Source organism: Perca fluviatilis, chromosome 11 (assembly GCF_010015445.1).
Source record: "Perca fluviatilis chromosome 11, GENO_Pfluv_1.0, whole genome shotgun sequence".
NCBI classification, from domain to species: Eukaryota; Metazoa; Chordata; class Actinopteri; order Perciformes; family Percidae; genus Perca; species Perca fluviatilis.
The window spans coordinates 39,245,884-39,273,566 of NC_053122.1; the positions used below are offsets into that span (position 1 = coordinate 39,245,884).

Below are 27,683 nucleotides of genomic sequence, written 5' to 3' on the forward strand. Positions count from 1 at the left end.
AACCATAACATTTTATACTTCTATACAATTGGATTTGTTTGTTCAAACAGTGGCGTCGCCTCCTGTCCATAAAAAATAATGCAGTTTTAAGGCACTTGCACATTGGCTTCACTTTTCAGATTTTCTTTGCTGAATTTAGATGGCTAAATTTGGGGTATTGACTGCTGACCTTTGAGGTAATGGAGAGCCGGACGGTTGAAATGGATGAAATTATATTATTCTCTTTATATCAACTTCTATAAAGTGAACAAAACAAAGTCATACAAATACTGTGACACATACCAGGTGTTAACACACACACGCACACACACGTGCGTGCTGACGTGCTACAGTAAGCTTATTGCCTCATTTCCGGTGCTTCTGAGTGTCCACAACGCTAACTTAAAATCCTTTTATTGATAATGATACATACATGTAGTATATTCGCTGCTCTGGAGGCGAGGCTTAGTGAGTTTGAGGCACAGCTCCGCACCATGGAATCAAAATCATATGCTTCTATAGTAGCTGGTGCGGGCCAACATTGTGTAGTGAAGCCCAGGATTAATTCACAACCCTCGAGCTACTAGCTAGCTGTTTTTTCACATTAGGCATTTTATAGTGGCATTACACTAGGCACTGTTGTCTAACTTACACGGTATAGCTATTAGTGTGCTAGCTAGCTATTAGTCTGCTTGATAGCTACCAAACGGGATGTTATACTGAAAGTAGGTAGTAAACTCTGTCCCAAAAAGCGAGTTAAAGCAGGAGATTAATACAGGTGTTTGCTGTTTTTATTTACTGACATTATTGAAGTTTCAGCCCCCTCAGTTTGGGGAGATTAGCCTAGCCCGCTGCTACTAGTGCTAGCCACGTGTGACGTTAGGCTAGCAGTCAGTTGCTCTAAACGTTAGTTTAATGAGAAACGTCTTGCTGAGAGATTTGTTTAGTTAAACGCCGCTCAGTTAGCGCCACATGATTCCAGGCACACCTGTGGTTCCACTGAGTAGCCTTCAAGGGAGCACCGCCACCCGGATAGCGCCACTGGTGACCAGGATAAAGCCAGTGGCTCCTACCGGCTCAAGGGAGAACAGTCGGTGAACAAACACTGTTGATCGATGCAGCCCAATTGTTCTGGGAACACAGGGAGTGACACTCTCTGGCTCACAGGTTGTTGCTAAAGGGACAGTGAGTACAACCTGCAACGGGGGTTTTATTTTATTTTGCCGCCTTTTGTATGTTGTGTCTTTATATGCTTACTGTATGTTGAGTGACCAGTTACCTCAGAGTATTGATATCAGTTCGCAACTGTTAGAGAAATTATTTGCACTCCTCTGTACCCATGTTACGAAAGATTAGGGTCAATGTTGATTGTGTTATTATAATACAGTTGTGTTTTGTATACTGACTCCGGTTCCACTCACTGGTTAGTATAACCTTTATACCGTAGGGGCGTTAAAGCTACACTGGTTATACAGCAGTCTTAACCAGTGTTGGGAGTAATGCGTTACAAAAGTAACGCAATTACAGTAATGTATTCCATTTTGCTGTAACGCAGTAATATAACGCATTACTAATTAAATTTCGGTAATATTATACCCATTACAATCTCAGTAACTCGAGTTACAACGCATTTTAATGCAAAATTTTGTATGAATTTCCCAAAAACATTTGTTCACAGGGAAAAAGCCGTGAGTATTATTTCATAACATCTGTGTTCCAACAGGTGACGGTACGTCAGCTCGGACAGCAGTGTGTCCGAGCTGCTGACAGATTTATGTCGGGAATTAATGTTTAGGCTTGCTTACAAGTAAATATCATTGCAGTTTATCAGCCGTGGAGAGTAACTCTGCCTGTAGTGGAACGGCTTCGAATGACGACCAAACACGCTTGTCTTTTACTGTGACCATTTACTGTTCAATGTTGCCGTTTTACAAACAAGAAAGTGAGCAACTTAGCTTGACTGACATGTTTGCATCTAGGGTCTCACGTTCATCTCAACACAAGCTAGTAAGAGTTACACAACAGACAACTTCCGTGTAGGCTACTTCAAAATAAAAGCCCTTCCTGTGACGGTTCTCAGTAAAACTAAATTACTGTTAAATAAGGTTGTGGACCTTTTCACATATCAGCTCTAAATCAAGTACTGTAATTAATGTATAATGAGTCTTAATCACACTATAATTGACCCTTTCCTTTTAGACTGTTTTAAACTAAACAACATGAATTTCTTATTCAAGTGCTTTAAACAAACATTTTACAACAATGTACTTCAATACAACTGTAAGGTACTTTTAATTGAGTATTTTCATTTTCTCCTACTTGCCTATTGTACGTTTTACTTATCTATTTTTATAGCTTTAGTTACTTTGCATATCCATAATAATTATACAAAATATTATGAATAATCTATAATATTAGTATTAAAGTGGATAAAGAGGAGACTTTATTGATCCGGTGATGAAATTCACAAGCTAGCTGCCAAGTCAAACTTCCGCTGTTATTTTGGCGAAAGTAACTCAAAAGTAATGCAAAAGTAGTGTAACGCATTACAATTCAGAGACAGTAATATTGTAATATAACTAATTACTCTCAAATGACAGTAACTAGTAATCTATAATGTATTACATTTTGGAAGTAACTTGCCCAACACTGGTCTTAACATTTGAGAACCATACCCTAGAGCTAGGTTACTAATGACACACCTGCTGAGGAGCCAACTGTGATTATTGGCTGCTCCATTCTGAGAAACGTAAGGTTTGTGGCACCAGCGGCCATAGTAAATGTATCCCTGGGGCCAGAGCGGGCGACATTGAATCCTATTCAAAACTGCTGGCTAAGGATAAACATAGGATGATACAGTAAGATTATTATTCACGTCGGTGGTAATGACACACGATTACGGCAATTGGAGTCAGTGTGGGAAGAGAATGCTGGACACCGTAATTTTCTCTGGACCCCTGCCAAACGTAATTAACGATATACTTACGTCTCTTCAACATTGCGTGGAAGTCTGGAACAGTGCAGTGAGTGGCAGACTAGGGTGGTGGTTCCCCTTTTTAAAAAGGGGGACCAGAGGGTGTGTGCCAATTACAGGGGTATCACACTTCTCAGCCTCCCTGGTAAAGTCTACTCCAAGGTGCTGGAAAGGAGGGTTCGGCCGATAGTCGAACCTCAGGTTGAGGAGGAACAATGCGGATTCCGTCCTGGTCGGAGAACAACGGACCAGCTCTTCACTCGCCAAGGATCCTGGAGGGGCCTGGGAGTATGCCCGGTCTACATGTGTTTTGTGGATTTGGGAAAAGGCGTATGACCCGGGTCCCCCGGGAGATACTGTGGGAGGTGCTGCGGGAGTATGGGGTGAGGGGGTCTCTACTCAGGGCCATCCAATCTATGTACGACCAAAGTGAGAACTGTGTCCGGGTTCCCGGCGTAAGTCGGACTCGTTTCAGGTGAGGGTTGGCCTCCGCCAGGGCTGGCGCTTTGTCACCAATCCTGTTTGTAATATTTATGGACAGGATATCGAGGCGTAGTCGGGGTGGGGAGGGGTTGCAGTTTGGTGGGCTGGGGATCTCATCGCTGCTTTTTGCAGATGATGTGGTCCTGATGGCATCATCGCCTGCGACCTTCAGCACTCACTGGATCGGTTCGCACCCGAGTGAAAGCGGTTGGGATGAGGATCAGCACCTCTAAATCGGAGGCCATGGTTCTCAGCAGGAAACCGATGGAATGCCTTCTCCAGGTAGGGAATGAGTCCTTACCCCAAGTGAAGGAGTTCAAGTACCTTGGGGTTTTGTTCGCGAGTGAGGGGACAATGGAGCGGGAGATTGGTTGGAGAATCGGGGAGCCGGGTGCGGTATTACATTCCATCTATCGCACCATTGTGGACGAAAGAGAGCTGAGCCAGAAGGCAAAGCTCTCGATCTACCGGTCTGTTTTCGTTCCTACCCTCACCTATGGTCATGAAGGCTGGGTCATGACCGGAAGACGAGATCCAGGGTACAAGCGGCCGAAATGGGTTTCCTCAGGAGGGTGGCTGGCGTCTCCCTTAGAGATAAGGGGAGAAGCTCAGTCATCCGTGAGCTCGAGATGAGAGCGCTGCTCCTTGCGTCGAAGGAGCCAGTTGAGGTGGTTCGGGCATCTGGTAAGGATGCCCCCTGGCGCCTCCCCTAAGGAGGTGTTCCAGGCACGTCCCAGCTGGGAGGAGGCCTCGGGGAAGACCCAGGACTAGGTGGAGGGATTATATCTCCAACCTGGCCTGGGAACGCCTCGGGATCCCCCAGTCGGAGCTGGTTAATGTTGCTCGGGAAAGGGAAGTTTGGGGTCCCCTGCTGGAGCTGCTCCCCCCGCGACCCGACACCGGATAAGCGGACGAAGATGGATGGATGGATGGATATCAAACAATCAAATATGGCACAAGGACAAGGCGTTGCCAAGGAATAGCGGCCATCCGCTGGCTGATTGAAAACTGGGATGTTCCACTTCCACCCAATTGGGAAAACTTCATGGCACATCCTGAGAACAAAGCAGATTTGGCAAATCTCCTGTCACAACAATTGCATTTGAAAGCTCCTGTCGACAAGTGCATAGTTGTCTCTGGTGGTTTTACAGATGATGAGAGGGTGAAGTCCTCTGGCCCGACGGTGATTACAGAAAACCTTAAAGCTCTCCATGAAGAAGCAGACACAATAATTGTTCTTCATTGTATGGAAAACCAATCCTCCAGCATTGTGGTTGCTGCAAGAGATACAGATGTCCTTGTACTGCTTCTGGCCCATTTTCCTAAGATGCCCTGTTCAAAGATTTGGATGAAGGCAGGTACAGCTACAAAAAGGAAATATATCCGAATTCACTCAATTGTGGAACAATTTTCGCTTGATGACAGTGAAGTGGAGGACATCATTGCATTTCACGCCTTGACTGGTTGTGATACATGATCATGCCTACTAGGACATGGAGAGAAAACATGCTGGAAAGTTTTCAAAGAACATCATCATCTGCTCACAGGCATAGATCAAGACAAACTGGATGACCAAACTGTGAAAGACACTGAATTATTTGTAGGGTAGAGATTCAATTATTGGCAAATTATCAAAGATGTTTTATCAATATTAATAAAGTTATGAATATGTATATTCATAACTCCACCAAAATGACAAACAATCAAAACGGGGCACCACCCTGGAACTCAGGGACCAATAATTAAACTGTGAAAGTCTCATTTAGGTGGTGTTCCCTTTAAAATACAGATCTTAATTAACTTGGTTAATCTATCTGGTATTCTTTAAAGGAACAGAAAGGAAGGATGAATTTGAGCACAGACTGTGTTCAACCAGCAAATAATCACAGACAACTGCTATTTAAAGTATAACAGGATTTATTTAACTTCAAAATCATCAACGGCCAATCAATAATTCTTCGATCAATAAACCTACATACTTCTACAAACTACAACAAAAGCAAACCAGCATGTGGTGAGACACTCTGGGCTAGATTTACTAACACTAGCGCAGTTTGCGCTGCGTCCGTTTATGCGAGTTCGGTAATAGCGCACGCTATGCTTCCACAGTTTGCGTAGTATTTATCAACCCTGACACCCATCAGGCAATCAGCGTCTTTCTCCGCCCACTATACCGTAAATTGCGCTGTAGCAAAGCGGTACTGTTGCTATGATACGGCTGAGTGCAGACTGCGATATTCCCACTGCTGATGCTATGACTGTTTGAAATGATTCTGATGCCAATATTTGTAATGTAGCGAGGAGTTTAACAACTGGTGGAATGGGATGTGAACGCTGAGTGGGAAATTCAATTTCATCTTTGATTTCTTCCAGTAACTCTAATATTGCACGGCTGCTTGATCTGTAACGCTAAATGATGTTGTGTTCACTGACAAAGTGTGATTCTTCTGTTAAAAATATTTTCAGCCTCGCCTATGTCTTCGTCTTGCTCAAATTGCTGTTACCATTTCACCAGCGGCATGAAGGTCTACGAGGAAACTCGATTGCGGCTGGTTTAAAGAGGCGGAGAATTTCCCCCGCAGAATAGAGGCGCGCTCTTACTGACAGTCTTTGTAAACACCACGGAATATATAATTAGGTGCACTTTGCGCTTATCCTCCCACCTTTTGGGTGGAACTCCCACTTTCCCCACGACCCTCCCACGAACGCATATTGAAAGTGCAACTTGTCTCTTCTCGCTCATGTGGCAGACAATCTGCGATTTTACCCAAGTGCGCCCTGTTTGTAAATAGCCCGCATCGGTTACGTCCGTCTTTGCGACCAATTAGCGCCTGGAAACAGGCGCAAACAGCTTGATAAATCTAGCCCTCTGTGTCTCTGTGTGTGTGTGAAGTAAATTCTTAATATTTACAACCAATCTTTCTGGGAATATCTTTTGTATAAATAAACCAAAAGAACATTTAGTTTGGTGAAATGTCAGTCCTTAAACTTGTTTACATGGACATGTAAATGTTGAAAAGTAATAAACACTCTTAACATAATTTAATAGGATGATGGTTTGAGATATAGGCCTTTTGCTGCCACTAGCATGATGTTGATGTTCTTACATGGACATACTCAAATACACAAAATAACAGGTCAGTGTTTACCAGAAATATTGTAAGACAGAATGACTAACTTGTTCTGACTATTCAGTTTATTTCCTTTACTCAATAAATGCTATATCACAATAAAAACAGTTTATCTTTGAGCCAGTGAGAAATTTGCTCATTTTGGCGTATGAGGCGGTCATCTTGGATTTTACACTCTACTGAGTTTCACATAAGAGATACAGCTTGGCAAACAGCGAAAATGGATTCAGCATAAGAAATACCCCTAGAATAGTTATTTGCCACTATTTGCCAACTTTTACTCAAAAATGCCTGAGGATTTGTATTTAGGCACATTTTTGTGATTTCACATACAATGATAGATAAAGTATATTTGATTTATTCCTTCAAATAATTTTTTTTATAAACTATTTATTTTCTATTGAATATATCTAATTGTCACAACGTTGTTATCAAGTAGTATTCAGCAAAATATGATATGAATTTCTTTCACAAGGTAAAAATGTTAGAGATGCTATAGTGGTAAAAAGATAAGAATGGGAAGAGACAAGAGCTCAGTGCAAAGACACCCTACCTGTCAACACCAAGAGAAAACCTTCTCTGATGCCATGAAACTTTTAATATTTCAATAAATGTACTTTCATGATATTACAGCTACTATATGGCATATTACGTGCCAGCATGGAAGCTTAAAAAAGCAGTAGGATGATAATGTGATAATTAGGAGCAGTCATCAGACAGACATGGTCATTAAATCTAAGGATATTACAAAGATTCTGAGATGATTTTACTCCCATCCACTGCAGTTTTAAAAAGAAATGTATATTAAATTGTTCAATCTCAGGGCTATCAAGTTTTTGGGGGGCCAAGGTCTGTTCTTCTGTTCAGCTGGGATTACAAAGTTAGTGGGAAATAAATTATAGGTAATGCAGTAGGATTTAAATTAGATTATCAATAAAATATGAATCCAAAAGGCACCTTGACACTGTCCCGTAATTTTGAATGTAAAAGATAGGACTATTATGGGCCTATTCAAATTAAAAAGCAGCGTTGGTAGTAATGTGTGTTTATGTGCAGGTGTATATGTGCTGGTTGTTTCAAGATGGTAAAACCAGATCTTTTTTTCCCCATCTGTTTCCAGTCCAAAAACTGTCAACTGTCACTGGTTTCCTGAAAAGCAGCCACACAAATAGCACAAACGAAAAATTACTGAAAAGTGTGAGAGCTGCAGCGGAGGTTAGCACTTCAAGCTCTCATGTACAGTAGTCTATTCTCACAGCAGACATGTCACAGCACAACCAACAGAAGCCTTCTCCTTCCACTACAGCTCAGTAGCCGGGATGATGCAAAAGTGAAGCAAGCATGAAGCCAGCTTTGCTACAAGGTGGCCATCTGGGAGAGGTCTGCCAACCCCACAGCAAACGTCAGGAGCTGAGGCCAACACGCAGAGATCCTGCCAGCTGTGGGAATGGGAGAGAGGGGTTGGCGGTGCCAGCAGGCCAGGGAAATCAGGCCGGCTGCTTGGCTGCTTGGCTTAGTGGCTGGCAGGGCGGCTGCATGGTTGGCTCAGGGATCACGTTGCACTGCTGTGCAAACTCGAGCTAGGCACAACACCTGTGTCTCCCCCTCCCCTCCCCTCATTTCCCTCCCCTTTGCTCAACGGCAGGACTCACAGATGCTTGCAAAGCTCCAGAGGACAGCGCACAGCTCCACGCTCCCTCTGAAGTCAGACCAAAATAACCACAGGTGACTCTGGATCGGCGGGGAGTTGTGCAGGCTTTTTAAACCTTGGATGAGGCATCTTGCAATTCACAAAACGCCTCCAGTGCTGCCTGTGACGACAGGCGAGGAGATAAAAACGTGGCGAGGTGTAACAGCAAATTGCATCACGAAACACCAGCACACCTCTCAACTCTCCCTATTTTGATTCTTTTCTTTAGCAACAGTTAAGAGAAACTGATAAAATGGATTCGCCTTTGGCATGCGATGAAAACTGATTAACAGGTAACTTCATTTGAAGTTAACTCAAATAGATTTGCCTGCTCCTGAAAGGCACAGAGATACCACTGGATGGATCCCAATGCGAGAGCTGTTTCCAATGCAATCACTCCGGCAATCAATGGGAACAATTAAAGGAGTTCCACGCAGTGACAGCGATGACAGAAAATCAGTCAGTGGTGTTACTAATGACAGCGTGTATGGATAGGTTGTCAAATATGACAATAACATTTTCAGTTTCTCTGCAGCTGAACATAACACCAAATGAAACAATAAGCAATAAGCGCAATAAGAAAAGAATGCTTTCTTGAAAATAATAATCTGGGGAACTACAATTCAAAGGTTTGAGAGTCATTTTATTTACTCAACAGCTAAATAAGAAGTTAAGATTCAACAAATATTCCAGTTACAGTATGTGTTTATATAGTCAACAGCTGATGTAAATACAAGACAAGGAAAAGGGCTCCCTTGGGAGACAGCTGATGTCAAGACAGCATATTAGAGTTGAAAATTTACAGGCATGTAATTTACAGAGGATTGGTAATGGAGATGAGGATGATGATGATGATGATGATAACCTTTGAAAGGCAGTGTTAGTGAAGCACTCTGCAGCTCTGCCAGATAACTTTAAATGATCTATCATCACAGAATCGGAAAGAGTATATGCTGACAAAGTCACACAAAGACATCTAGCAGCGTAGCAAGCAAGTACAAACTTGTCCACATAGATGACAATTCGGCCACATTACTTAGGCATAATTATGCATACATTTCCTCGCTTTGTTATGACATGCAAACACATGCAGGGACCGGTGCTGCGAGAGGGAAGAAAGGGGACTCGACTGCAGTCTGAGGTCCGAGGGCCTGAACATCAATAAAAGGGCGAAGTGAGGTAGATGAAACACATTAGTTTGACCTAAAGAGCTCAGTAATTACATTTGGCGTTTTGACAAGTGTTTAGCTGCAGTGAAGGTCAGTCCTGTCAGCATACAAGATCTATGCTAATCCACTCAGACGGAAGAAAACGATGAGACAAAAAGTCGAGGAAAGGAAAGGCCCAGACGTAACTGATGCCTTTGTAAAAGTAAACGTAACCCTTCCTCCACCCAGTCATCAGGATCTGGTTTGAAGCTTAGTGACAGAACGATATCAGTTACCAGAAAGTAATCGCTGAACAACTTTTTGCTATTTGTAATTTTGTTACCTTTTTGCATCAAAAGCATGAAGCAATGACCAGTGGGATCACTGCAGACACAGTTTTGTTGTTATGTAATTTTACACTACTGTACACTATGCACATAACTCCATTGAAAATGTCATCAAACCTCTGAAGGAGGCGTCTGTGTACTCTTTTCGTGCTGCAACGTTATCAGTTAATAATGTGTTTTTTTTATTGCATGAGAAAATGGATGTGTGGCGTGTGAAAAGTGCCAATTGCGTGAGTCTCGTGGTCAATATGTGAGAGTTGGCAGCCCTGTATGAGTACACAGGAACATCAACAACAATAATGGACTTGGATTTTAATACAATTTGAATAGAATATCACAGGGGTCGTCAACTACACTTTTTCAAGGGCCAAATTCATTTATACCTAATACGCCTATTCTTGTTCGAAATTTCCACTTTCTTACTGAATTAATGCTATATTTTTTTTTACATGTATTAGTGTGAGCAAACTCATACATACTGATAACTGGCTCTTTAACTAGAAAATGATCTCAGACTAGGAGGCAGTTCACTGAGGAGTGATGGTTAAAGTCTGTGATTATGGAAACATTGTTGTAGTAGGCAGCGTCCTGATTGGTGGAAAATGCTTGCAGAAAGAAATGGCTGCTGTCGGGTAAACATGTCACTGTCAAAGACGTGGAAAAGCCCAGCTTTAATGATGAATGACTGATAAGCAGGCTATGCACTTGTCATGTGTGCCTCATTTACAATGAAAGATGCTGTTGCAAAATAATACAACTAGCATCATCATCATCAAGAATGAAGAACTCGAACATAACGATCGCGTCATTCACGTGCATTAAGTATCTGTTAAGTATCTGTCCACATGTATCTGTTTTGGTCTTGTAATACCTCCATAGATTGTCCGCTCTAGCGGAGAGTTAGGTTTGTTCAGCCAGCAGTGAGGTTTACAAGAATTTGTCCAAATTTCCAGATTCCCGGCAAACTAAGATAAACAGTTAGACTAAAAACCAACAGCTTTTGTTTTAGCTTGTTTGTAAAAATTGCAGAGTAGAGCTGTGTTTGCGTAAAACAGCGCGGTGGACAAGAGTGAACTGAGCAGACTGAAATATTGCTTTCTACATGTTTATGCACAGGTGAGTGCATTGATAAGTATTGACTTTTTACTCACGACGGTTTTATTGTAGCCACCAGAAAAGAGACTAGTGTGAGTTCACATGCGCCAGCGGCCGTATCGTTCCCAGTCAGGTGCTGCGTGTTTTAACGCACACACATCTCGGCTCAGCGGTGTGTGTGTTTCGCACACATCCGGCTCAGCGTTGTGTTTACCCACATCCGGCTCAGCGGGTGTGTGTTTAACGCACACATCCGGCTCAGCGGGTGGTGTTTTACGCACACATCCCGGCTCAGCGGTGTGTGTGTTTTAATGCACACACATCTCGGCTCAGCCATGTGTGTGGAGCTCGGGCATCGCTGTACAGAATCCCGGCATGTGAATAGAGATGTAAATAGGGGGCTGGGTTTTTGCTCTAAATGCTTGAAATGATAAATAACAGAACACATTTTTTCCTCTTTACATTTTGTGAATTCATGATTATTCTGCAGGCCATACTAAAAGCTTTGGCGGGCCGAATGTTGACGTTGACTGGAATATCATCTAAAACGACTCATTAGACATCTAAAATAACCATAATTAGACAGGTTCTCCTCTCGTGCTAGGTCACAAAAGTGGGAATCACTGGAAATCACTAACAAGGACCTACTCAGGCTGTATTTAGGCTGATATATGGTTAATAACTCACTAACAGAGTCAAGAGCAAACACCAAATGAGGATATGAAGATCCTTTAAATCCTAAAAGCAACTCTAAAAGGCCCAGATAGCCAAAGATCTTGCAGAATGTCTGACTGCAGCAGTCAGACATTAAGTACAGTTTCCATGTTCTTTACTGGCGTTCACGTGTGCAGCAGTTATTACTAGCTGCTTTGTATGGTGGCTAAAAAGGTTTAAAAAATGTCTGCAAGCTCTTTTCTCTTTGCCTTCCTTCTTTCTATCATGTGGCCATATTTTATTTTTTCTGAAAATGGTTTCATTTAATGGACTTATTACACAATGTGTCCACTCAAAAACACTTGTACTCAGCATGTTCAGTCACACATCTCTTCTTAAATATACCATGCTTTATTCCCCAAACTTTTTCAGCCATCTTGCTTTTTATTAAGATAGCATAAAGCACTATATTCAAGAGGTATGCTATTTTAATGCACTTGATTGATGTTTTTTTTGGGGGGGAAACACATCCACGCTTAATAATAAACAAAGTACTAACAACATGTATTTTGATTGATATGTGAACTATATAGGAATGATAAGCACTTTCCGCCACTTTTTAAGGGATATTCCATTAATTAGCATGTAAATTAGCTGTTTTACTCTCTCCAGGGGGAAAATGTCTTTTTAACTTGATATTGACCTCTCTGCCAGGAAATTATTTACATGTCAACACACAAATCAAACGTCAGATGCAACATTGACTCACTGAGCAACTAGCTATTGTCCGCCGATAACAAAGACGGTTGGTTTAACTGGAGAACATGCTGTGATGGTAGGAAAGACGGAGGAGTCTGACACTGACCAGACCGTCCATCGTCCCTAGAGTTGACAGCTTTTGGGCATGTGTGAGTAACAGTCTTCACACTGAGAGACATGATTAGCATGTATGCAAAAACAAGTGCTGGTGGGTAAAAAACTAGAAGTCAAAGGAACAGACGGTGTAGGGATGAGGCTATCTCAGCTGCTCTCGTCCTGCTTTAAGTGCTAATTGAGCTGCCCGCCGTCCTGACCCTGACCCCTGGCCTATTCACGGGCTCCCGTTCTCACGGCCGTGACACACCGCTGGAAGCAGCCTCTGGGTACCGCGCCCACCCTCAGCCGGACAATGAAGGTCACCACCTCGCTGCCCACCATCTTGACATCCACCCCCACGTTTGACAATGGCCCCCGGTGTCCCCGAAGTTGCTCACAATGGGCGGGCGCGCGTGACAGAAGTGGTATTAAAATGCAACATCAGGTCTGGCTGCATTAATCGGACATTATAGCACCAGGCCAGGGTCAGAATGGACCGGGTGTAAGGAGGAGAAAGATGATGAGGTTTAAACTGGACTGAGACTGCATTCAGAACTGGCTTCATTTCTTCTATCAAATAAGAAGATTAGACTACGTACAGGTTAACATTAAAGTGAGTACTGTACATGTGTAGATATATTTACTCCACTACAGTAGGCTGCTATTCCCGAGCATTTTATATGTGGTAATCTATACTTTTACTCTTTTACATTTCAGAAGGACATATTGTACTTTTTACACTCAACTACATTTATTTGACAGATTTTACATACAAAACACATTATCAGCTTGTAAAATTGGATCATCATTACAGATAAAACTATACAATAATTTGTAAAATCGGCTCCACACTGAACAACTACATTAAAATGTTGCCTACATGTAAATGTATTATTAAAAATCACAATTTAATAATATAACACTATAAAAACTACAAAAGGTAAAAGTAGATATTAAGAACCTTTATTTATAATACTGACTCCATGTGATATTTCTGCAGCTCTTGGTGAAAATAATTACTAAAATAACATATATGACATGTATAATTCATGAATATTAATTTTTTAACTTAATGGAATTTTCATTTGTGTGTCATACGTATTGAAATGGCTCTTCTAACATTGGATTTCCATGACACATGCGACTAACATTAAATTGCAATAAAAGGGAATATAATAACTGGATTTTATCTGCTTTTATGTGCTGAAGTAAAACTTACCACTAAATTAGAGAAATTATTTTCCACACCGTTTGCATTTTACAATATAGAAGAAGTTGTTCTTGGTGTGTTGAGAAAGAGAAGCAGTATCTATGCTACAGACTTACTGTTGCCTTTTTTCTCTCAACTGGACCAGTTTGAGTTAGTTTTCTCAGATTTTCAGTTTATCTACTTTTCAACGATTTAACGATCTAAATTCTTCATTCTGAAATATACATAGTTCAATTTTAAAGCCTTGACTTGACACACACTGACGTCTTACTGACGGGTTCGTTTTTTAGCATCTGGCAAAAGTGTTCCAGGAAAAAAGCAAACAAGTTTGTGACAGAAGAGATGGAAGTCCAATCTCTACCATCAGCTGTTGAGCGGCTATGAATGATGACAAAACGACGTAATTACAATGGCCGTGTTAAGCTTAATGTTTTAGAAAAGCACTTAAAACCCTGGCCAGGGGGGATAATGTACGTTTTGGGATGGATAGATATTCTAGTTGAATATGACAAACGACACTTCAAATACGGCCCGCCCACATTATTGCACTTTAGCTGGGAGGATGCCATATTTCATTTTGAGCACGTTCTGTCAAATGTTTGCATTAATAACAATCAAGGCTCATCCGTGACCCTGCAGAGCCAGCGGGAGCGGCAGGCGGGAAATGAGAACGCCAACAATAGCACTTAAAAACAGGAGAGAAGCCGTTGCACAATCAGCACAGTGTGTTTCTCCGTATGTGTGTGTGGGTGGGGAGGTGGAATTGAAATTATCAAGGCAGGGATAGTATCTTGTTGTGTGTGTGTGTGTGTGTGTGTGTGTGTGTGTGTGTGTGTGTGTGTGTGTGTGTGTGTGTGTGTGTGTGTGTGTGTGTGTGTGTGTGTGTGTGGCGGAGGGAATATCAGGAAAGTCTCTCTCTGGACTGACAGCTTGGCTAATGGCAAACATTACTCCTCTCTTTATTCCCTACTTCATCAACACCCTTGCCTCATTACTGTGAGTCACACTGCAGCCCAGTACACACACACACACACACACACACATTTTACAATATCTTTACTGCTGGATTGCACTCTGAGAGATTATTACAGAGTCCCTCTCCATGTGACGGAGCAGGCTGAACCGAGTCATTTTTATTCAGAGGATCTTGAAACAGAATGACTTAGGAACTGTCTGCACTTTCTTCAGACAAATACAAAGGATGGTGGACCAAAATCACCTGTCAATGAACAAGTTTACTATCCCCATTTTAAATCTTTCTTCAGTCCAGGTTTTGATCATATTCCCAATATGACATTTTCCAGGAACATACATTCACCATTCTCCTGGACTTAGCTTCTCTATAATGACTACAAAGAATACATGATGAACCACTTATCTTTCACATAACCAGTGTCACACTTTGACTTTGCATTTATCATCATATGTCTTGTGTCTCAAAGTAACTAGTATTCAACTTAAGTTGAGGATGCACTTCTGAAACCAGGATAGTCTAAAAGCCTAATCATAGCTGAGATACAGCATGTCAACATGCTCCCACAATGCAACACAAACTCATGATCAAATACTGACTCTGTCTCATCAAGCATTATTACATGCTTCTTATATTATTCCAGCCTCTGCATATAGAAACATTCTTCTATCATCTTTCTGTTCTGAGGTTGGGGTGGTGGATGGATCAAACAAAGCCAGGACTTTTACTCAGGAGACCCGTTCATGACCCGTGTGAAAACAAAAGTCAACTGTCATTTTGATGATGCAATGATGTCTGTAACATGACGGTACGTCCTCATTTTAGTAGTTTTACCTGACCAATTTTAAGCAAATCCCTGATGTTTCATTAACCCTAGTGATGATCAACCCAAGTACATTTCCAGGGGCCAGTTGTTCAAAGGTAATCTGATCGGATTTTGGTTATCGGATTGGATCAAATCTTGAAAATGGGTTGTTCAAAAGGGAAAGAAGGATTCTGAAATCCGATTAGATTACAGAATCCAATCCTAGTTTTAATCTGGATCAAACCATCAGTTTGTGTTGTTCAAAACTTGTCAGTAGGATTTGGATAACTTTGATCCAAAAAAACAGGATTATCCTGATCCCAACAGGGGGTAGGATTTCAAGGTGGATTCCAGGAAGAAAATATAGTAAAATTTTAAAATTGGTCAAATAATACATTTGTATCATTTAGTGTATACTTTTATTTATATTTTGCACTTGACTTGTGTAACCGTTGTCATAGTGATAAAGTAGATGAAGTAGACATAGGCTACCAATTAAGCTATTCAGTATAGTAAAGTTAAAATAAAATAAAAATGATCTTGTCCCCATGTCTAAACGAGAAATTGAAAGCGCAGAAGCAGAGATACTCCTGGCAGAGGAACAAATCAAGCTGACCAAACTGCAGCAAACTAAAGCCAAACTTCAGCTCCGCCTCCTAAAAGCATTTAGCCTTTTGTTTTGTTTTTAAGACATTTTCAAAATATCCACAATATATTTGTTAATGTATATTTGTTTTTATTTGTTGTAACTCAGATGAGGGGTCATAAAAGAAATTATGAATGGAAGTGGATGGTTATGTTATTTTTGTCTCAAAACAAGAAACCCTTACAGTGACCCCATGTTGGCTCTTCTACCTGTTCTTTACATAGCTGGTAGCCCAGCTATGTAAAAAAAATATAGCAAAAAATGGGATTTCCAAATATATATATTTTTTTAATCTGGATCATTTTGATCCAGATTAAATGTTTTGAACAACTGGACTGTGGTATTACACACACATCCAACTCTCCAATGGAGCCAAACAAACATGGCCACTTGGAGATTTGTGACACAAAGACCAATCCTGCTGGCATCCTTTTAAAATGGGCCAATACCAAATACTTAAACTAAACTTAACACAATGCAATAGTAAGACCTATGGAGTGCCAGTGTGGGTACACCATAATAAACATTGGGAGAAAAACCCAGACATTTTACATTCTGAAAAATGTTCATCTGGGGCCTCAGCTGCAGCAGCAAGCCATTGATAATGGCCTGTTTTTTTTCTCTGTCAGTATAAAGGCAACATTACTCAAGGAGAACCTACCAGCCACATTGGCCACATCTGTGGTGCTGACGTTGTGAGTGTTTGGGCTCACTTTGAAGGTCACAGCGGGGCCCACCACCCTGTAAAACACACAAATACACAGTTAGAAGCTTTACAAAGACATGCTGGCAACCTCCTTTCCATGGTGGAGAGGTGTTGTTTTTCAGACGGAGGGAGAAAAAGAGTTGTGCTCATTAAAGCTCAGCCATACGTGGTGTTTGAAAAAAAAAAGAAAAGCTTTAACCTGTGGCGATCCTTTAGGCTGTTGCAATCCCCATCACCACTGCGAGATAACCTCTTGAATCTCAAAGTAATGCGCCCAGCGGCATTTAAGCACGCTGGAAAATGAAGAGAGGGGGGTCGGGGATAAAGGATTTTGGTCATCAACAAGAGGACACTCCGATACGTGATTCTGCTAGAACACATTTCTAGCAGCCCGGTTTATAATACATTTACATTTTGATTCGACGTATGGTGATTGCAAAGCATGTAGTTGTGATGGATGTAAATTGAGGGTGATGGAAAGTGGGGCAGTGAGAAAAGGCAAGAAGAGAACCAAACATGGGCAGGAAAAGGACAGAAAGACATCTGTATTGTTTTTTTCCTCCAGTTCATCCAACATTTGTGCCAATAAAGCCACTTGAATTGAAAGACTGAGGGAGCGACAGGGACAAGCTGGGTGGTCAGAGGCAGAGCGGAGTCTCCCAATGTGATTAACCTTTTGTTTTTCCTGCTGTAATTCAGACTAAAGGCCTAGCGGGAAGATATATTACCGGGTTCCCCTCCAGGAGGTATTGTGCTCTGCTAGAGGAAGTGACTGCTACTGTAACAACGCTGTTATAAAATATGGTGACATCATTAATTAACAGCTGGCAGAGACACAAACGTACAATCTTTTCATGGATTCAGAAAAGTGGTTTTCATTTCAGGTTGATGGATTTAAATTGTTGCACATTTATTGTTTTAAGTGTTTTTTGGCATTCTGTGGGGTCCGCCTATTCAAAAACATGACAAAACAGAATAACTGTCCTGTTTTAAACATTCAAATTAAGTCAAATAAATAGCACAACAATAACGACAAATACAGAAAATAGAAACGACTCTACCTTTTGTACAAATTCTACCTTTTATCTTTTCTAATTACTGTTACTTTTTGAAAGTATGCATTCAAATTTAATCTGAAATGAGAAACATTACAACTAAATCAAAAACAAAGAAAACATTTAAAAGATGTTTTCTCTCCTTGTAGGGCTGGGAAATATGAAGATATAAAAATGTAAATCATATACATTTTTCTATATCGTTATTGCAAATTTGAAAACCAGCAGTGAACTGTGTTAAGACAATATTCATATATATATATATATATATATATATATATATATATATATATATATATATATATATATATATATAAATAATTATTTTGACTTTACGTTCTGATCCTTGCACATTATATTCATTTTGCAATACAACAGGATAGAAGATTTTGGCCATATCACACCAGCCTTATATATTCTAACAAAATCCATGTCATTTTTCTCAATCTATGCCGCCAGGCCTCAATGGCTCTCTCCTCTCTCTCACCAGCCGTCAAAGATTAACAGCCTTCGTTTGACATTCCCAGCCATGCATTTTGTTTTTAATATTACTGGGGGTTTCCAATTGGGTTTATTGGGCCTTGAGGTCAGTGTATCAAAGAAAAACACAAAGAGCGCCAAACTCACATTCACTTTGTGCAGTAGTAATGTTGTACTATTTCAACATTTAAGGTGCAATAACAAACTGATTAGACCGGGTCAAATGAATGATTCCCAGAGGGAAACATGGTGGAGCTAAGGGCTTATATTAGAAAATAAATAATAAGGAAAAACACCTCTCTCTCCTGTCTCTCTTGCTATGAATTTCACAACATGCTGTCATGCTCTATGCTGCACCTGCTGTATTCCACATTGCAATATCTTTTTTGAAATGAAGTTTAAACAAACTGAGCAGCCAAAGAAACAAAAATTCCAAAAAGAGAGTTGGCTCATTTTTCTGACCATTATTTCTCCTTCGAGATATGAGGCCAAATATATTTCTCACATCTATGAAGTGATTTATCAGCGGGTGCAGGTGGAGTCTCGGTGTGTGATGAGGGAAAATCACTCATGTTGAGTTGATCACATATCCATGTGTCGGCCTCTGCCACCCAGGGCAGCTGGGAAACGGAAACTATTTATCCGACCATCTAAAAAAAAGTGAAAGCTCTGACACCATGATTGACAACAGAAACACATCCTGTTGACATTTATACACTGAATGCTCCTTTTTTATGGACATCAAATGAGGAACCTAAAGAAATATTTATTTTTTAGTATGTAAAGCTCTTTACTTTAAACCAGTCAAGTATTCAAAAACTTACTTCTGACCTATTAGCAGTACCCAAAGTAAAAGTACTGATAATAAAATAAGTTCCTATTGCTCAGTTATGTAATACATACAACACATCAAAGGGGGTCAGAACAATGAAAATTCCCCATATATTTTGTATTATTCCAGATTAGTTGAAGGATTACATGCTCTTTCACAAATTGATCTCTAATCCTCTGGACAGTGTCTAAAGTCACCATGTCATGGAGCTGAAAGGCTCAGAGTTCCTGAAAAACACTTTGAGGATACAAGATATCACCAAAACAGTCATATTTTAGGAGTGTATTAGATGCTGACTGTAAAAGCTGAATGCGGACAGTAAGCAGTAACTACAGCCATGAGATACTGTGAATGAACTGGAATAAAAAATACTATATTTCTGGGGGGAAATAGTATAGTAAGTTTCCGAAAAGTGCAAATTAAAGTGTTTTTGTGTTTCTTCACTGCAAAAAGTCAAATCAAGTCAGTTTTGTTTATAATTTTGTCCTAAAAATCTGCATTTGTTTCTACATTTACTTTTATTTTCGAGGAATAAATGGATTTTTGATACAAGCTTTTTATTTCTATTATTTCAAGATACTGAAACTCATTTTGATTTAATTTGTACTTAACAGCTTAGAGACTTTATCAAATTAGGTTTAAGACACAGAATTGGGGCTAAATTAAGCTTTTATCCAGCATCAGATGATTGTGATGACTGCACATACAGTATAAGATGTGCTCTGTACCAAAATTAAGTTAAATCAAAATGGTTATAGCAGATTGTTTCAACATTGGGACTTAATTACTGATAAAGATGTTAACTCTTTTGCAGTGTTCACACATCTGGCCTCATCAGTCTACATCGGGTCCACTAGCCTCCTCATCCTCCCATTCTGCCAGTTCAGGCCCACTCTCTCCTCCTAGTGGCGGCTCTTTGATATGACCCCTCTGCTCAGACACAGACATTACATCACTTTGACGCTCCTGTTTTAAAAAAACAAAAAAAACATCCAGTCTACACTCAGTGACGGTTATGCAACAGCCATTATTATTCTGCGGCCAGCTGCAGTCCAAGACTCTGCCAAGCCACCCACATCAACGCTTCCCTCCCGCCCGCCACTTCGCCCTCAACCACTACCAGGCCTTTCTACTGAAAGCGCTCACCGTCGCTATTATCTAATCAGTATTGAACTGTTCCAAATGAAACTCTGAATCTCCAGGTTTATGTTGTGTCCTGGTGCACAGTGTGTAGGCTCACTTTTATGATTCATATGTTTGGCAGTGTGGTGGTGGTTTTTGTGCTGCAGGCTCGCTGAACCGCCGCTGCTCTCTGGTTCCGGCCCCGAGAGGAAACTGTTAGAAAATGGAAGTTGTGTTGTCTTTTTCAGTGGCTGAGGTTGGGCAGGTCACTAACTGCTTTGTTGAGAGACATTTTTGTTGTTGTAATATGCTAATCTGGTTTTTCTGTGTGAGGTGTAAGGTTGAGGTGCCTGCGGTGTTGCTGCCTGGCAAATGGATGAAGGGACAGATACAGGATGAATGGAGGAGGGGAAGAGAGAGGGACACATATACTGCTATGACTTTATACAGTACTTTAACTTCACTTACAGTCAACACAACTTCTTCAACCTTAAACACTAATTCATCAAATAATAGAAATACACATTTGTCCATCCTGATAGAAGTTAGTTTGGGTTTTATTCGTCCAGTTTCCACCCCTACCTCTACCGGAATACAATGGAGGAGAATGGAATTCATTTTGTGGTGTTCACTAAAATAACACATTTGAAAAAAGAAACAGCAACATCCTTTTCCTGAATCCCTGACCTGGTTACTGTGGATAATCCACAGACTTCCCTGGCAACATTTGTACTGGAACTATTTAATCAAAACTACCTGCATGGCTGGATAGCAATATGGGGAAACTTATTTTTTCGGGAATTTGGTTGACTTGACCCTTTAAAATCAAAGGTTAGGGAATTTAACACTAATTGGTTAATATGTACATATTTCTTTTAAAACATTAAGATGGAGGCAGTTCCCCAGTTCAACAGGTTATACATTTACATTTCACTTTCTTACTCAAAATGTATGTATGCATTTTTATTTAGTGGGAGAGTCTTGACCTCATGGGTGCAGGTTGAGTTAAAGGAGCCGTACTGGAAATACTGGAAGAAAAAAACAGCGGGCTGGGATTCCCTGAGTTGATTCGCTGAGTTTTTCACAGCCCCTTACACTAACATGCACACACAGGCAATTGAAACAAAGAACAGAGAAGCTCAGATTCCAACACACACAGAGGGAGTGTGACCTCAACCTCGGCTCAGGACGCCATTACTCCACCATTTTACATAGCAAATATTTGTTTGCTGTTTGCTGTTTAATGTTCTGAATGTTGAGTACAGCCCCTGTAAATGTATTTAAATTATGTAAATAATGAGGGAGTACTGAATTAAGAGCAGACCTGACAGGGACAGGTTTGAATTAAGGAGCTACTAGTCTCGCATTGCCAGCTCTATCTCCACAGCGCTGTGGAGTAAGGTCTACAACACAGAAACCTTCCAGGATAGGTGAAAAAAAACAAACAGGGGTTGTTTGCATTTCTTTAAGCCAATCACAATCATCTTGGGCGGCACTAAGCTCCAGACGTAGCGACGGTGGCTCTGCTAAATAGTCTCAGGAAGGAACTGGTTCTGGTGGAACATTTGCACCCCGCAAAAGAAAACTCCTCATACAATATTAAATGAAGTTAACTGTTGACACAATACAGTAACGTGAGCTATTTAAATGAGCTGATACATGGTTAAACCTCATTGGCTCTTATCTCCGTGTGTACTTTGTCCACAGCAATCCCACCAATCGATCTGTGCTGTGAGAACCACAGAGCCAGACTGTCTTCAGATTGATAAAAGCAAATCAGGTAATCAATGAAGACGATAATACAGTTTGTTCTCTCCATTATAGCATTGTGATAATGATGAGGCAATTCTGCTGATGGACACTTTACTCAAAATATAAAAATGGGTAGAGGCTACCAAAAACAGGGACGTCTGGTCACCATGGACCTATTATAAGCTGATTACCATGGACGATTTTAGACCCTCATCTCAGGCCCCCCCCCGTTTAAAAAAAAAACTATTTTAGTGCTTCAAGTGAGAGTTTGCAAACTTGTCTGTTCGTGACAGAGGACAAACAATTACAGGTTCAAAGGGCTTGAAACAGGTTTAATATCCTGTGTCGCTGTCGCCAATGCTATGCACCTGTAACCCAGTAGTAGTAGTATGTTCCCTGTGTACAGCAGTGGTAGTAGTAGTATGTTCCCTGTGTACAGCAGTGGTAGTAGTAGTATGTTCCCTGTATACAGCAGTGGTAGTAGTATGTCCCCTGTGTACAGCAGTGGTAGTAGTAGTATGTTCCCTGTATACAGCAATGGTAGTAGTATGTTCCCTGTGTACAGCAGTGGTAGTAGTAGTATGTTCCCTGTGTACAGCAGTGGTAGTAGTAGTATGTTCCCTGTATACAGCAGTGGTAGTAGTATGTTCCCTGTGTACAGCAGCAGTAGTAGTAGTAGTAGTAGTAGTATGTTCCCTGTGTACAGCAGTGGTAGTAGTAGTATGTTCCCTGTATACAGCAGTGGTAGTAGTATGTTCCCTGTGTACAGCAGTAGTAGTAGTAGTAGTATGTTCCCTGTGTACAGCAGTAGTGGTAGTAGTATGTTCCCTGTGTACAGCAGTAGTAGTAGTATGTTCCCTGTGTACAGCAGCAGTGGTAGTAGTATGTTCCTTGAGTACAGCAGTGGTAGTAGTATGGTCCCTGTGTACAGCAGTAGTAGTAGTAGTAGTAGTATGTTCTCTGTGTACAGCAGTAGTAGTAGTAGTATGTTCCCTGTGTACAGCAGTAGTAGTAGTAGTAGTATGTTCCCTGTGTACAGCAGCAGTGGTAGTAGTATGTTCCCTGTGTACAGCAGTGGTAGTAGTAGTATGTTCCCTGTGTACAGCAGTAGTGGTAGAAGTATGTTCCCTGTGTACAGCAGTATTAGTAGTAGTATATTCCCTGTGTACAGCAGTAGTAACCCAGTCAAGGAAAGGGTTAACAGAAACGTAGTGTTGGCCAATCAGAGGAGATTATAGTCCCAGACGTTGGAAGTTTAACGTTGGTAGTCCCCAGAGAAGAAGTTGCTTTGTTGAAACCTAAAAAAAAATAATAGTAAAGATCCCAAAGTTTCATAAGCAGCCAAACATGTCAGGCTTAATTTTGGTGTAATACAAATATTCAAATGGATAGAGTGGTGCAGCCATAAAACCCATAGCATCTGGTCATTGTAAACATCATCAGTGGAGGGCTCTAACACCTTCACACAGAGATGATTCAGAGTAAGATTATTTTTCTAACCTTAAATCTATGTCGTGGGAAGAATAATGGGAAAACTGGATTTGAAGAGGTTAACAAAGACAAAAGAAGCTCTGGAGTTGTTGGGGGTGTTGAGGAGCAGGGCGGTAAAAGCCAGAGGCAGGCTGGGTAAATCAGGAATGTCAGCAGGCTCAGTGTCAGTCTAAATCCTTTGTCTCTGGGCTTACTTGTTCTGGAGGTGGTGACTGTCGTCACAGCGGTGAGGAGCCGGAAAATAAGCGTGGCGTCTCTGACAAATTGTCAAGGCGGCTCCCCCTGCTGGGCTTTTACTGTGCTCACAACAAAAGAGACCCCGGCTTCCTCCCCCCTCTCCCTCTGTATCTATCTCTCTTTCTGTCACGCTCTCGCTTTCTCTGCCTCTGATCCATCACTCTCCCCAATATACAGCTCCCTCTTTTCATTCCCAGAATAAGAGAACAAAGACAAAAGGTGCATTAGAACAGGAGAACAGTACGGGCCACCCAGGGACTCAATACAGCAGCCGAGCAGCACGGCGAGGTGCCGCTGGAACACAGGGCCTGGGTGGTGGGGGTGGAGAGAGGGAGTGTGTGTGAAGGTATGTGTGTATGTATCACACGACCCAAAGCCACCCTATCCCCACCTGTCCACACCATAGACTGTATATAAATGGCGGCACCCATTGGTTTGTGGACTGCCGTTTCCATTAGCATTGCAGGCAGACACTATCAGATATTTAGGGGTGGTATTGCACCGAGACTTCACTAAAATGTTTGAAGCTAATTATGGCCCTCTGAATATAGCAATAAAATCGGATATACAAATATGGAATACCATACCTTTTTTGGACTTACATTCTAGGATTGATTCAGTAAGATTAAATATTCTCCCCCGAATGCTCTACTTTTTCCAGTGCTTACCAATTTTTATACCTCAAAAACAATTTGTAGAGTGGGAGAGAATGCTGTCAAAATATTTTTGGAAAGGGAAAAAATCCAAAGTTAAGTATAAAACCTTACAATTGAAGAAAGATAAAGGAGATCGTGGTCTCCCTTGTCTACGAGAATATTACTGTGCTGCACAGTTAAGACCATTAATATGTTTGTGTTCTTCATATTACACCGCAGGATGGAAGGATGTGGAGGGGACAACTATTGAAGCAATACCAGTTGAAGCTTTATTAGCAGACACCAAACTGCAGAATAAGATTCATTTAACGGACGAACCCATTTCACATGTAATGATAGCAGCTTGGAATGAAGCAATTGAGATTTGTGGTTTGGAAGATACCTCAAAGATCCTAAAATGGTGTGCACACGATTCAGATTTTACCCCGAATCAGCATGATAGATTTAAGAATTGGATTTTAAAAGGATTGACTGATTATTACTTATTGTCCACACCAGGGCACTCCAATCTTTTGAATCCTTGCAAAGAAAACATGGATTAGGCTCTGCTGACTTCTTTAGGTATTTTCAGATCAGGCACTATTTTAATCAGGAACTGAAAGTGAATTTAAACAATCTAGGATTCGTGGGTACATTTATATCATTAACTACAAATTCAGGAGCACACAATAAAATTATATCCAGGTTATACAACTGCATCCTGCGGTGTAATAAAGACAACACATATTATGTTAAAGCGAAGTGGGAAAAAGAAGGTAATTTGATAATCACAGAGGAATGATGGGAACATATATGTGAGATACAATGGGTTTCAACTGGATCTAATATATGGCGTGAATTTTGTATTGGTCTAGAATTCATGAGCATATACAGAATGTCTTTGCACTTGTTTTTCCATTTTGCTTTTGAAACCTTATATCTCAGTAATATATCAACGGATAAATTGGACTCGAAGGACAAGAAACTTCTATACATCTTATTGGCAGCAAGTAAAAAGGCTCTAACAAGGAGATGGCTCAAACCAGAATCACCAACAACTGAGGACTGGATAAACATTGTGCAAGAGATCTACACAATGGAATAACTGTCCTTTTCACTCAAAGTGCAGAGGGACACTTAGGATATGGGACACCATAGGATATGGTCCAAATGGACGGAATATGTTAAGCCGGTTAGATCTGTTTTTTTGTAAACACTGCTGCTTCTTACTAATTGTGCACAGATTTAAACATTTAAATGAATAATATGGAAGTAATTTGGTTACCCCACCACCCGCACCTGAGTTCTGTTGTTCCTGTAATAGAAAGTTAAAATGGTAAAGCAACGTAATGTACTTCATTTGTCAAACAATTGTAAAATTCAACATGCTTTTCCAATAAAAGATAATAAAAAAAAAGAAAAGTAGAGAGAGGACAGATATACAGTACACGATGACCGACTAGTCAAGAGAAGAATAGAAAGAAATAGAGGCAAAGACAAAGAAGCAGATAAACTCAAATAACGAGTGAGAGACAGAAAAAGACAGCGAGAGAAAGAGAGGGTTCAGGCAGAGTTCATACTCATTAATAAAGATTGCAGTCAGCGACGGCTCCCCCCCTCCAGAGCATGAACATGTTGACAGAATGAAAATAAGGCAACATCCTTGTATTTCTATTCTGTAAAGGCACCATTTTTTCTTTCCCTTTTTCACTTCTGATGTTAACGCCTTGTGCCACTAGAAAATCTCTCCATTTTGATCCCACCAGTTTGCCCTCTCTGATTTGACATGCTGGGGGGTAACAGCGGAGGAGCCAGCGCTGCTCATCTTCCACGGGGAATACATCAAGAGTTTCAGTACGAGATGCTTGCCCTTTGAGAAAACTGCCGCCCACTTGAGCCTACAGGTACAAGACGGTTGATATCGGGAACATAAAGCACACTATACTATAACACGATGAGTCATCTACAGACCTCTGCTCCTTCACTATTTTAGTCTGAGGATGGGGTCCTTTGTGATTTTGAATTTGAAGTTTTTCCAGAGGTAATTCTTAATTTAATTCAACTGCTTGGCCATTTAACAGCTGGCAGGGCTACATGTCCAGAGGCAATGCTCTATTAAAGGGTAAAGAGAGTTTTAGAATGACATTATAAGCATTAAAATGCGCTTCCTCGACACAATGCTGGAGCTGTAATGTTGAGTGTGTGTACAGGTACAGGCTGGTTTGCTGAAGATTGTGCTGAACCAAACGTGGCAGACCACTCACGTTGTGAGGACTCCCCTCCATTCTAGGGTTTGAAAAAGGTGACCTGCACAATTTTATCTGTTTATCGAGGTTTAAACTTAGCTTTACATTATGGTTAGTCATGCAGATCTGATGTTCCAGCGAAGAGAAATGTTAACGTGTCTGCAGACCTTTGCAGAGAAAAGCATTAGGGGTAACAATAGACTGCAGAGGCGCAGAGAGGAGCTGACACACACACTTCCAAATCGTAATGTGTTGAGTGGATTTGTCCATCAAGTGAGTTGATTGGTTGCTCAAAGTCATATCAGGAGGCGGTTTAAAACACGTTTCCGTAACTGTCATGACTAGCTAACGATGTCGGGTGCCGCTGGTGGAGGCTCAGCTTGCCCCCGTACAAAACCTGCAATCTACAAAACAGGCAATGGGAAGGTGATAGTGGAAGATTAACTGTTAAACTTTATCATGGTTAAAATGAATACACTCAGCCATGATGAAATTGTTTTGTTGGTAACAAACAACTTTTCATCTGAGTGGAGTGAGGAGTCCAAACGGTTTTTGTTTTATATATGCCCGGACACCACGCTTCGCTGTATCGCACACAAAGGCCCACAGAAGGATGTGAATAATATCAAGGCCTTCTAAATGAGTGTGGTGAAAATATTCCGCGGTTTGTTTCACATTACTTGGATGAACTGCCACCTGTCGGGTTTGGCAATATGGACGCCTCGGTGCTGCTTAGCCGAGTGGAGCAGCTGAGCCAAGAAGTCTCTGGTCTGAGGAAGGCGTTGGAAATGCAGCCCTGTTCGACAGGAGGAGTCAACAACGTCTCCCGCTGAGAAGTCTTGTCTCCTGGGTCTGGGATCGCCAGCACCCTCAGGCGGGGGGGTTGGGGCGGGGGGGGTTGGGGGTTAAGGGGCTGGTGGGCTCTGCTCTACAACGGGAGCTCCTGGATGTAGCAGTAACATCGTCACAATCACAACAGTCCTCACAGTGGAGCGTTATTGTGAAAGAAGGTCGCAAAAAGCCGGGGTCCCTTAAAACAACTGTGCCGCGGAAATCCAACAACAAACAAGCTCACTTGAAACGTGAGCAGAGGAATGTGGGAATAATTGGAACTGGTACTGAGATCAACATTGGAGT

At 41.2% G+C, this 27,683-nt stretch overlaps 1 protein-coding gene across 2 annotated transcripts in view; it reads right to left on the minus strand.

Moving 5' to 3' along the window:
• The window catches only part of LOC120568116 (receptor-type tyrosine-protein phosphatase N2-like), a 315,377-nt gene that overhangs the window by 187,453 nt on the left and 100,241 nt on the right, over positions 1 to 27,683 (minus strand). For both annotated transcript variants that reach the window (XM_039815379.1, XM_039815378.1), the window contains exon 11: positions 16,652 to 16,731. In XM_039815379.1, coding sequence (XP_039671313.1) covers positions 16,652 to 16,731 — 80 coding nt within the window. The remainder of the gene's footprint in view (positions 1 to 16,651; positions 16,732 to 27,683) is intronic.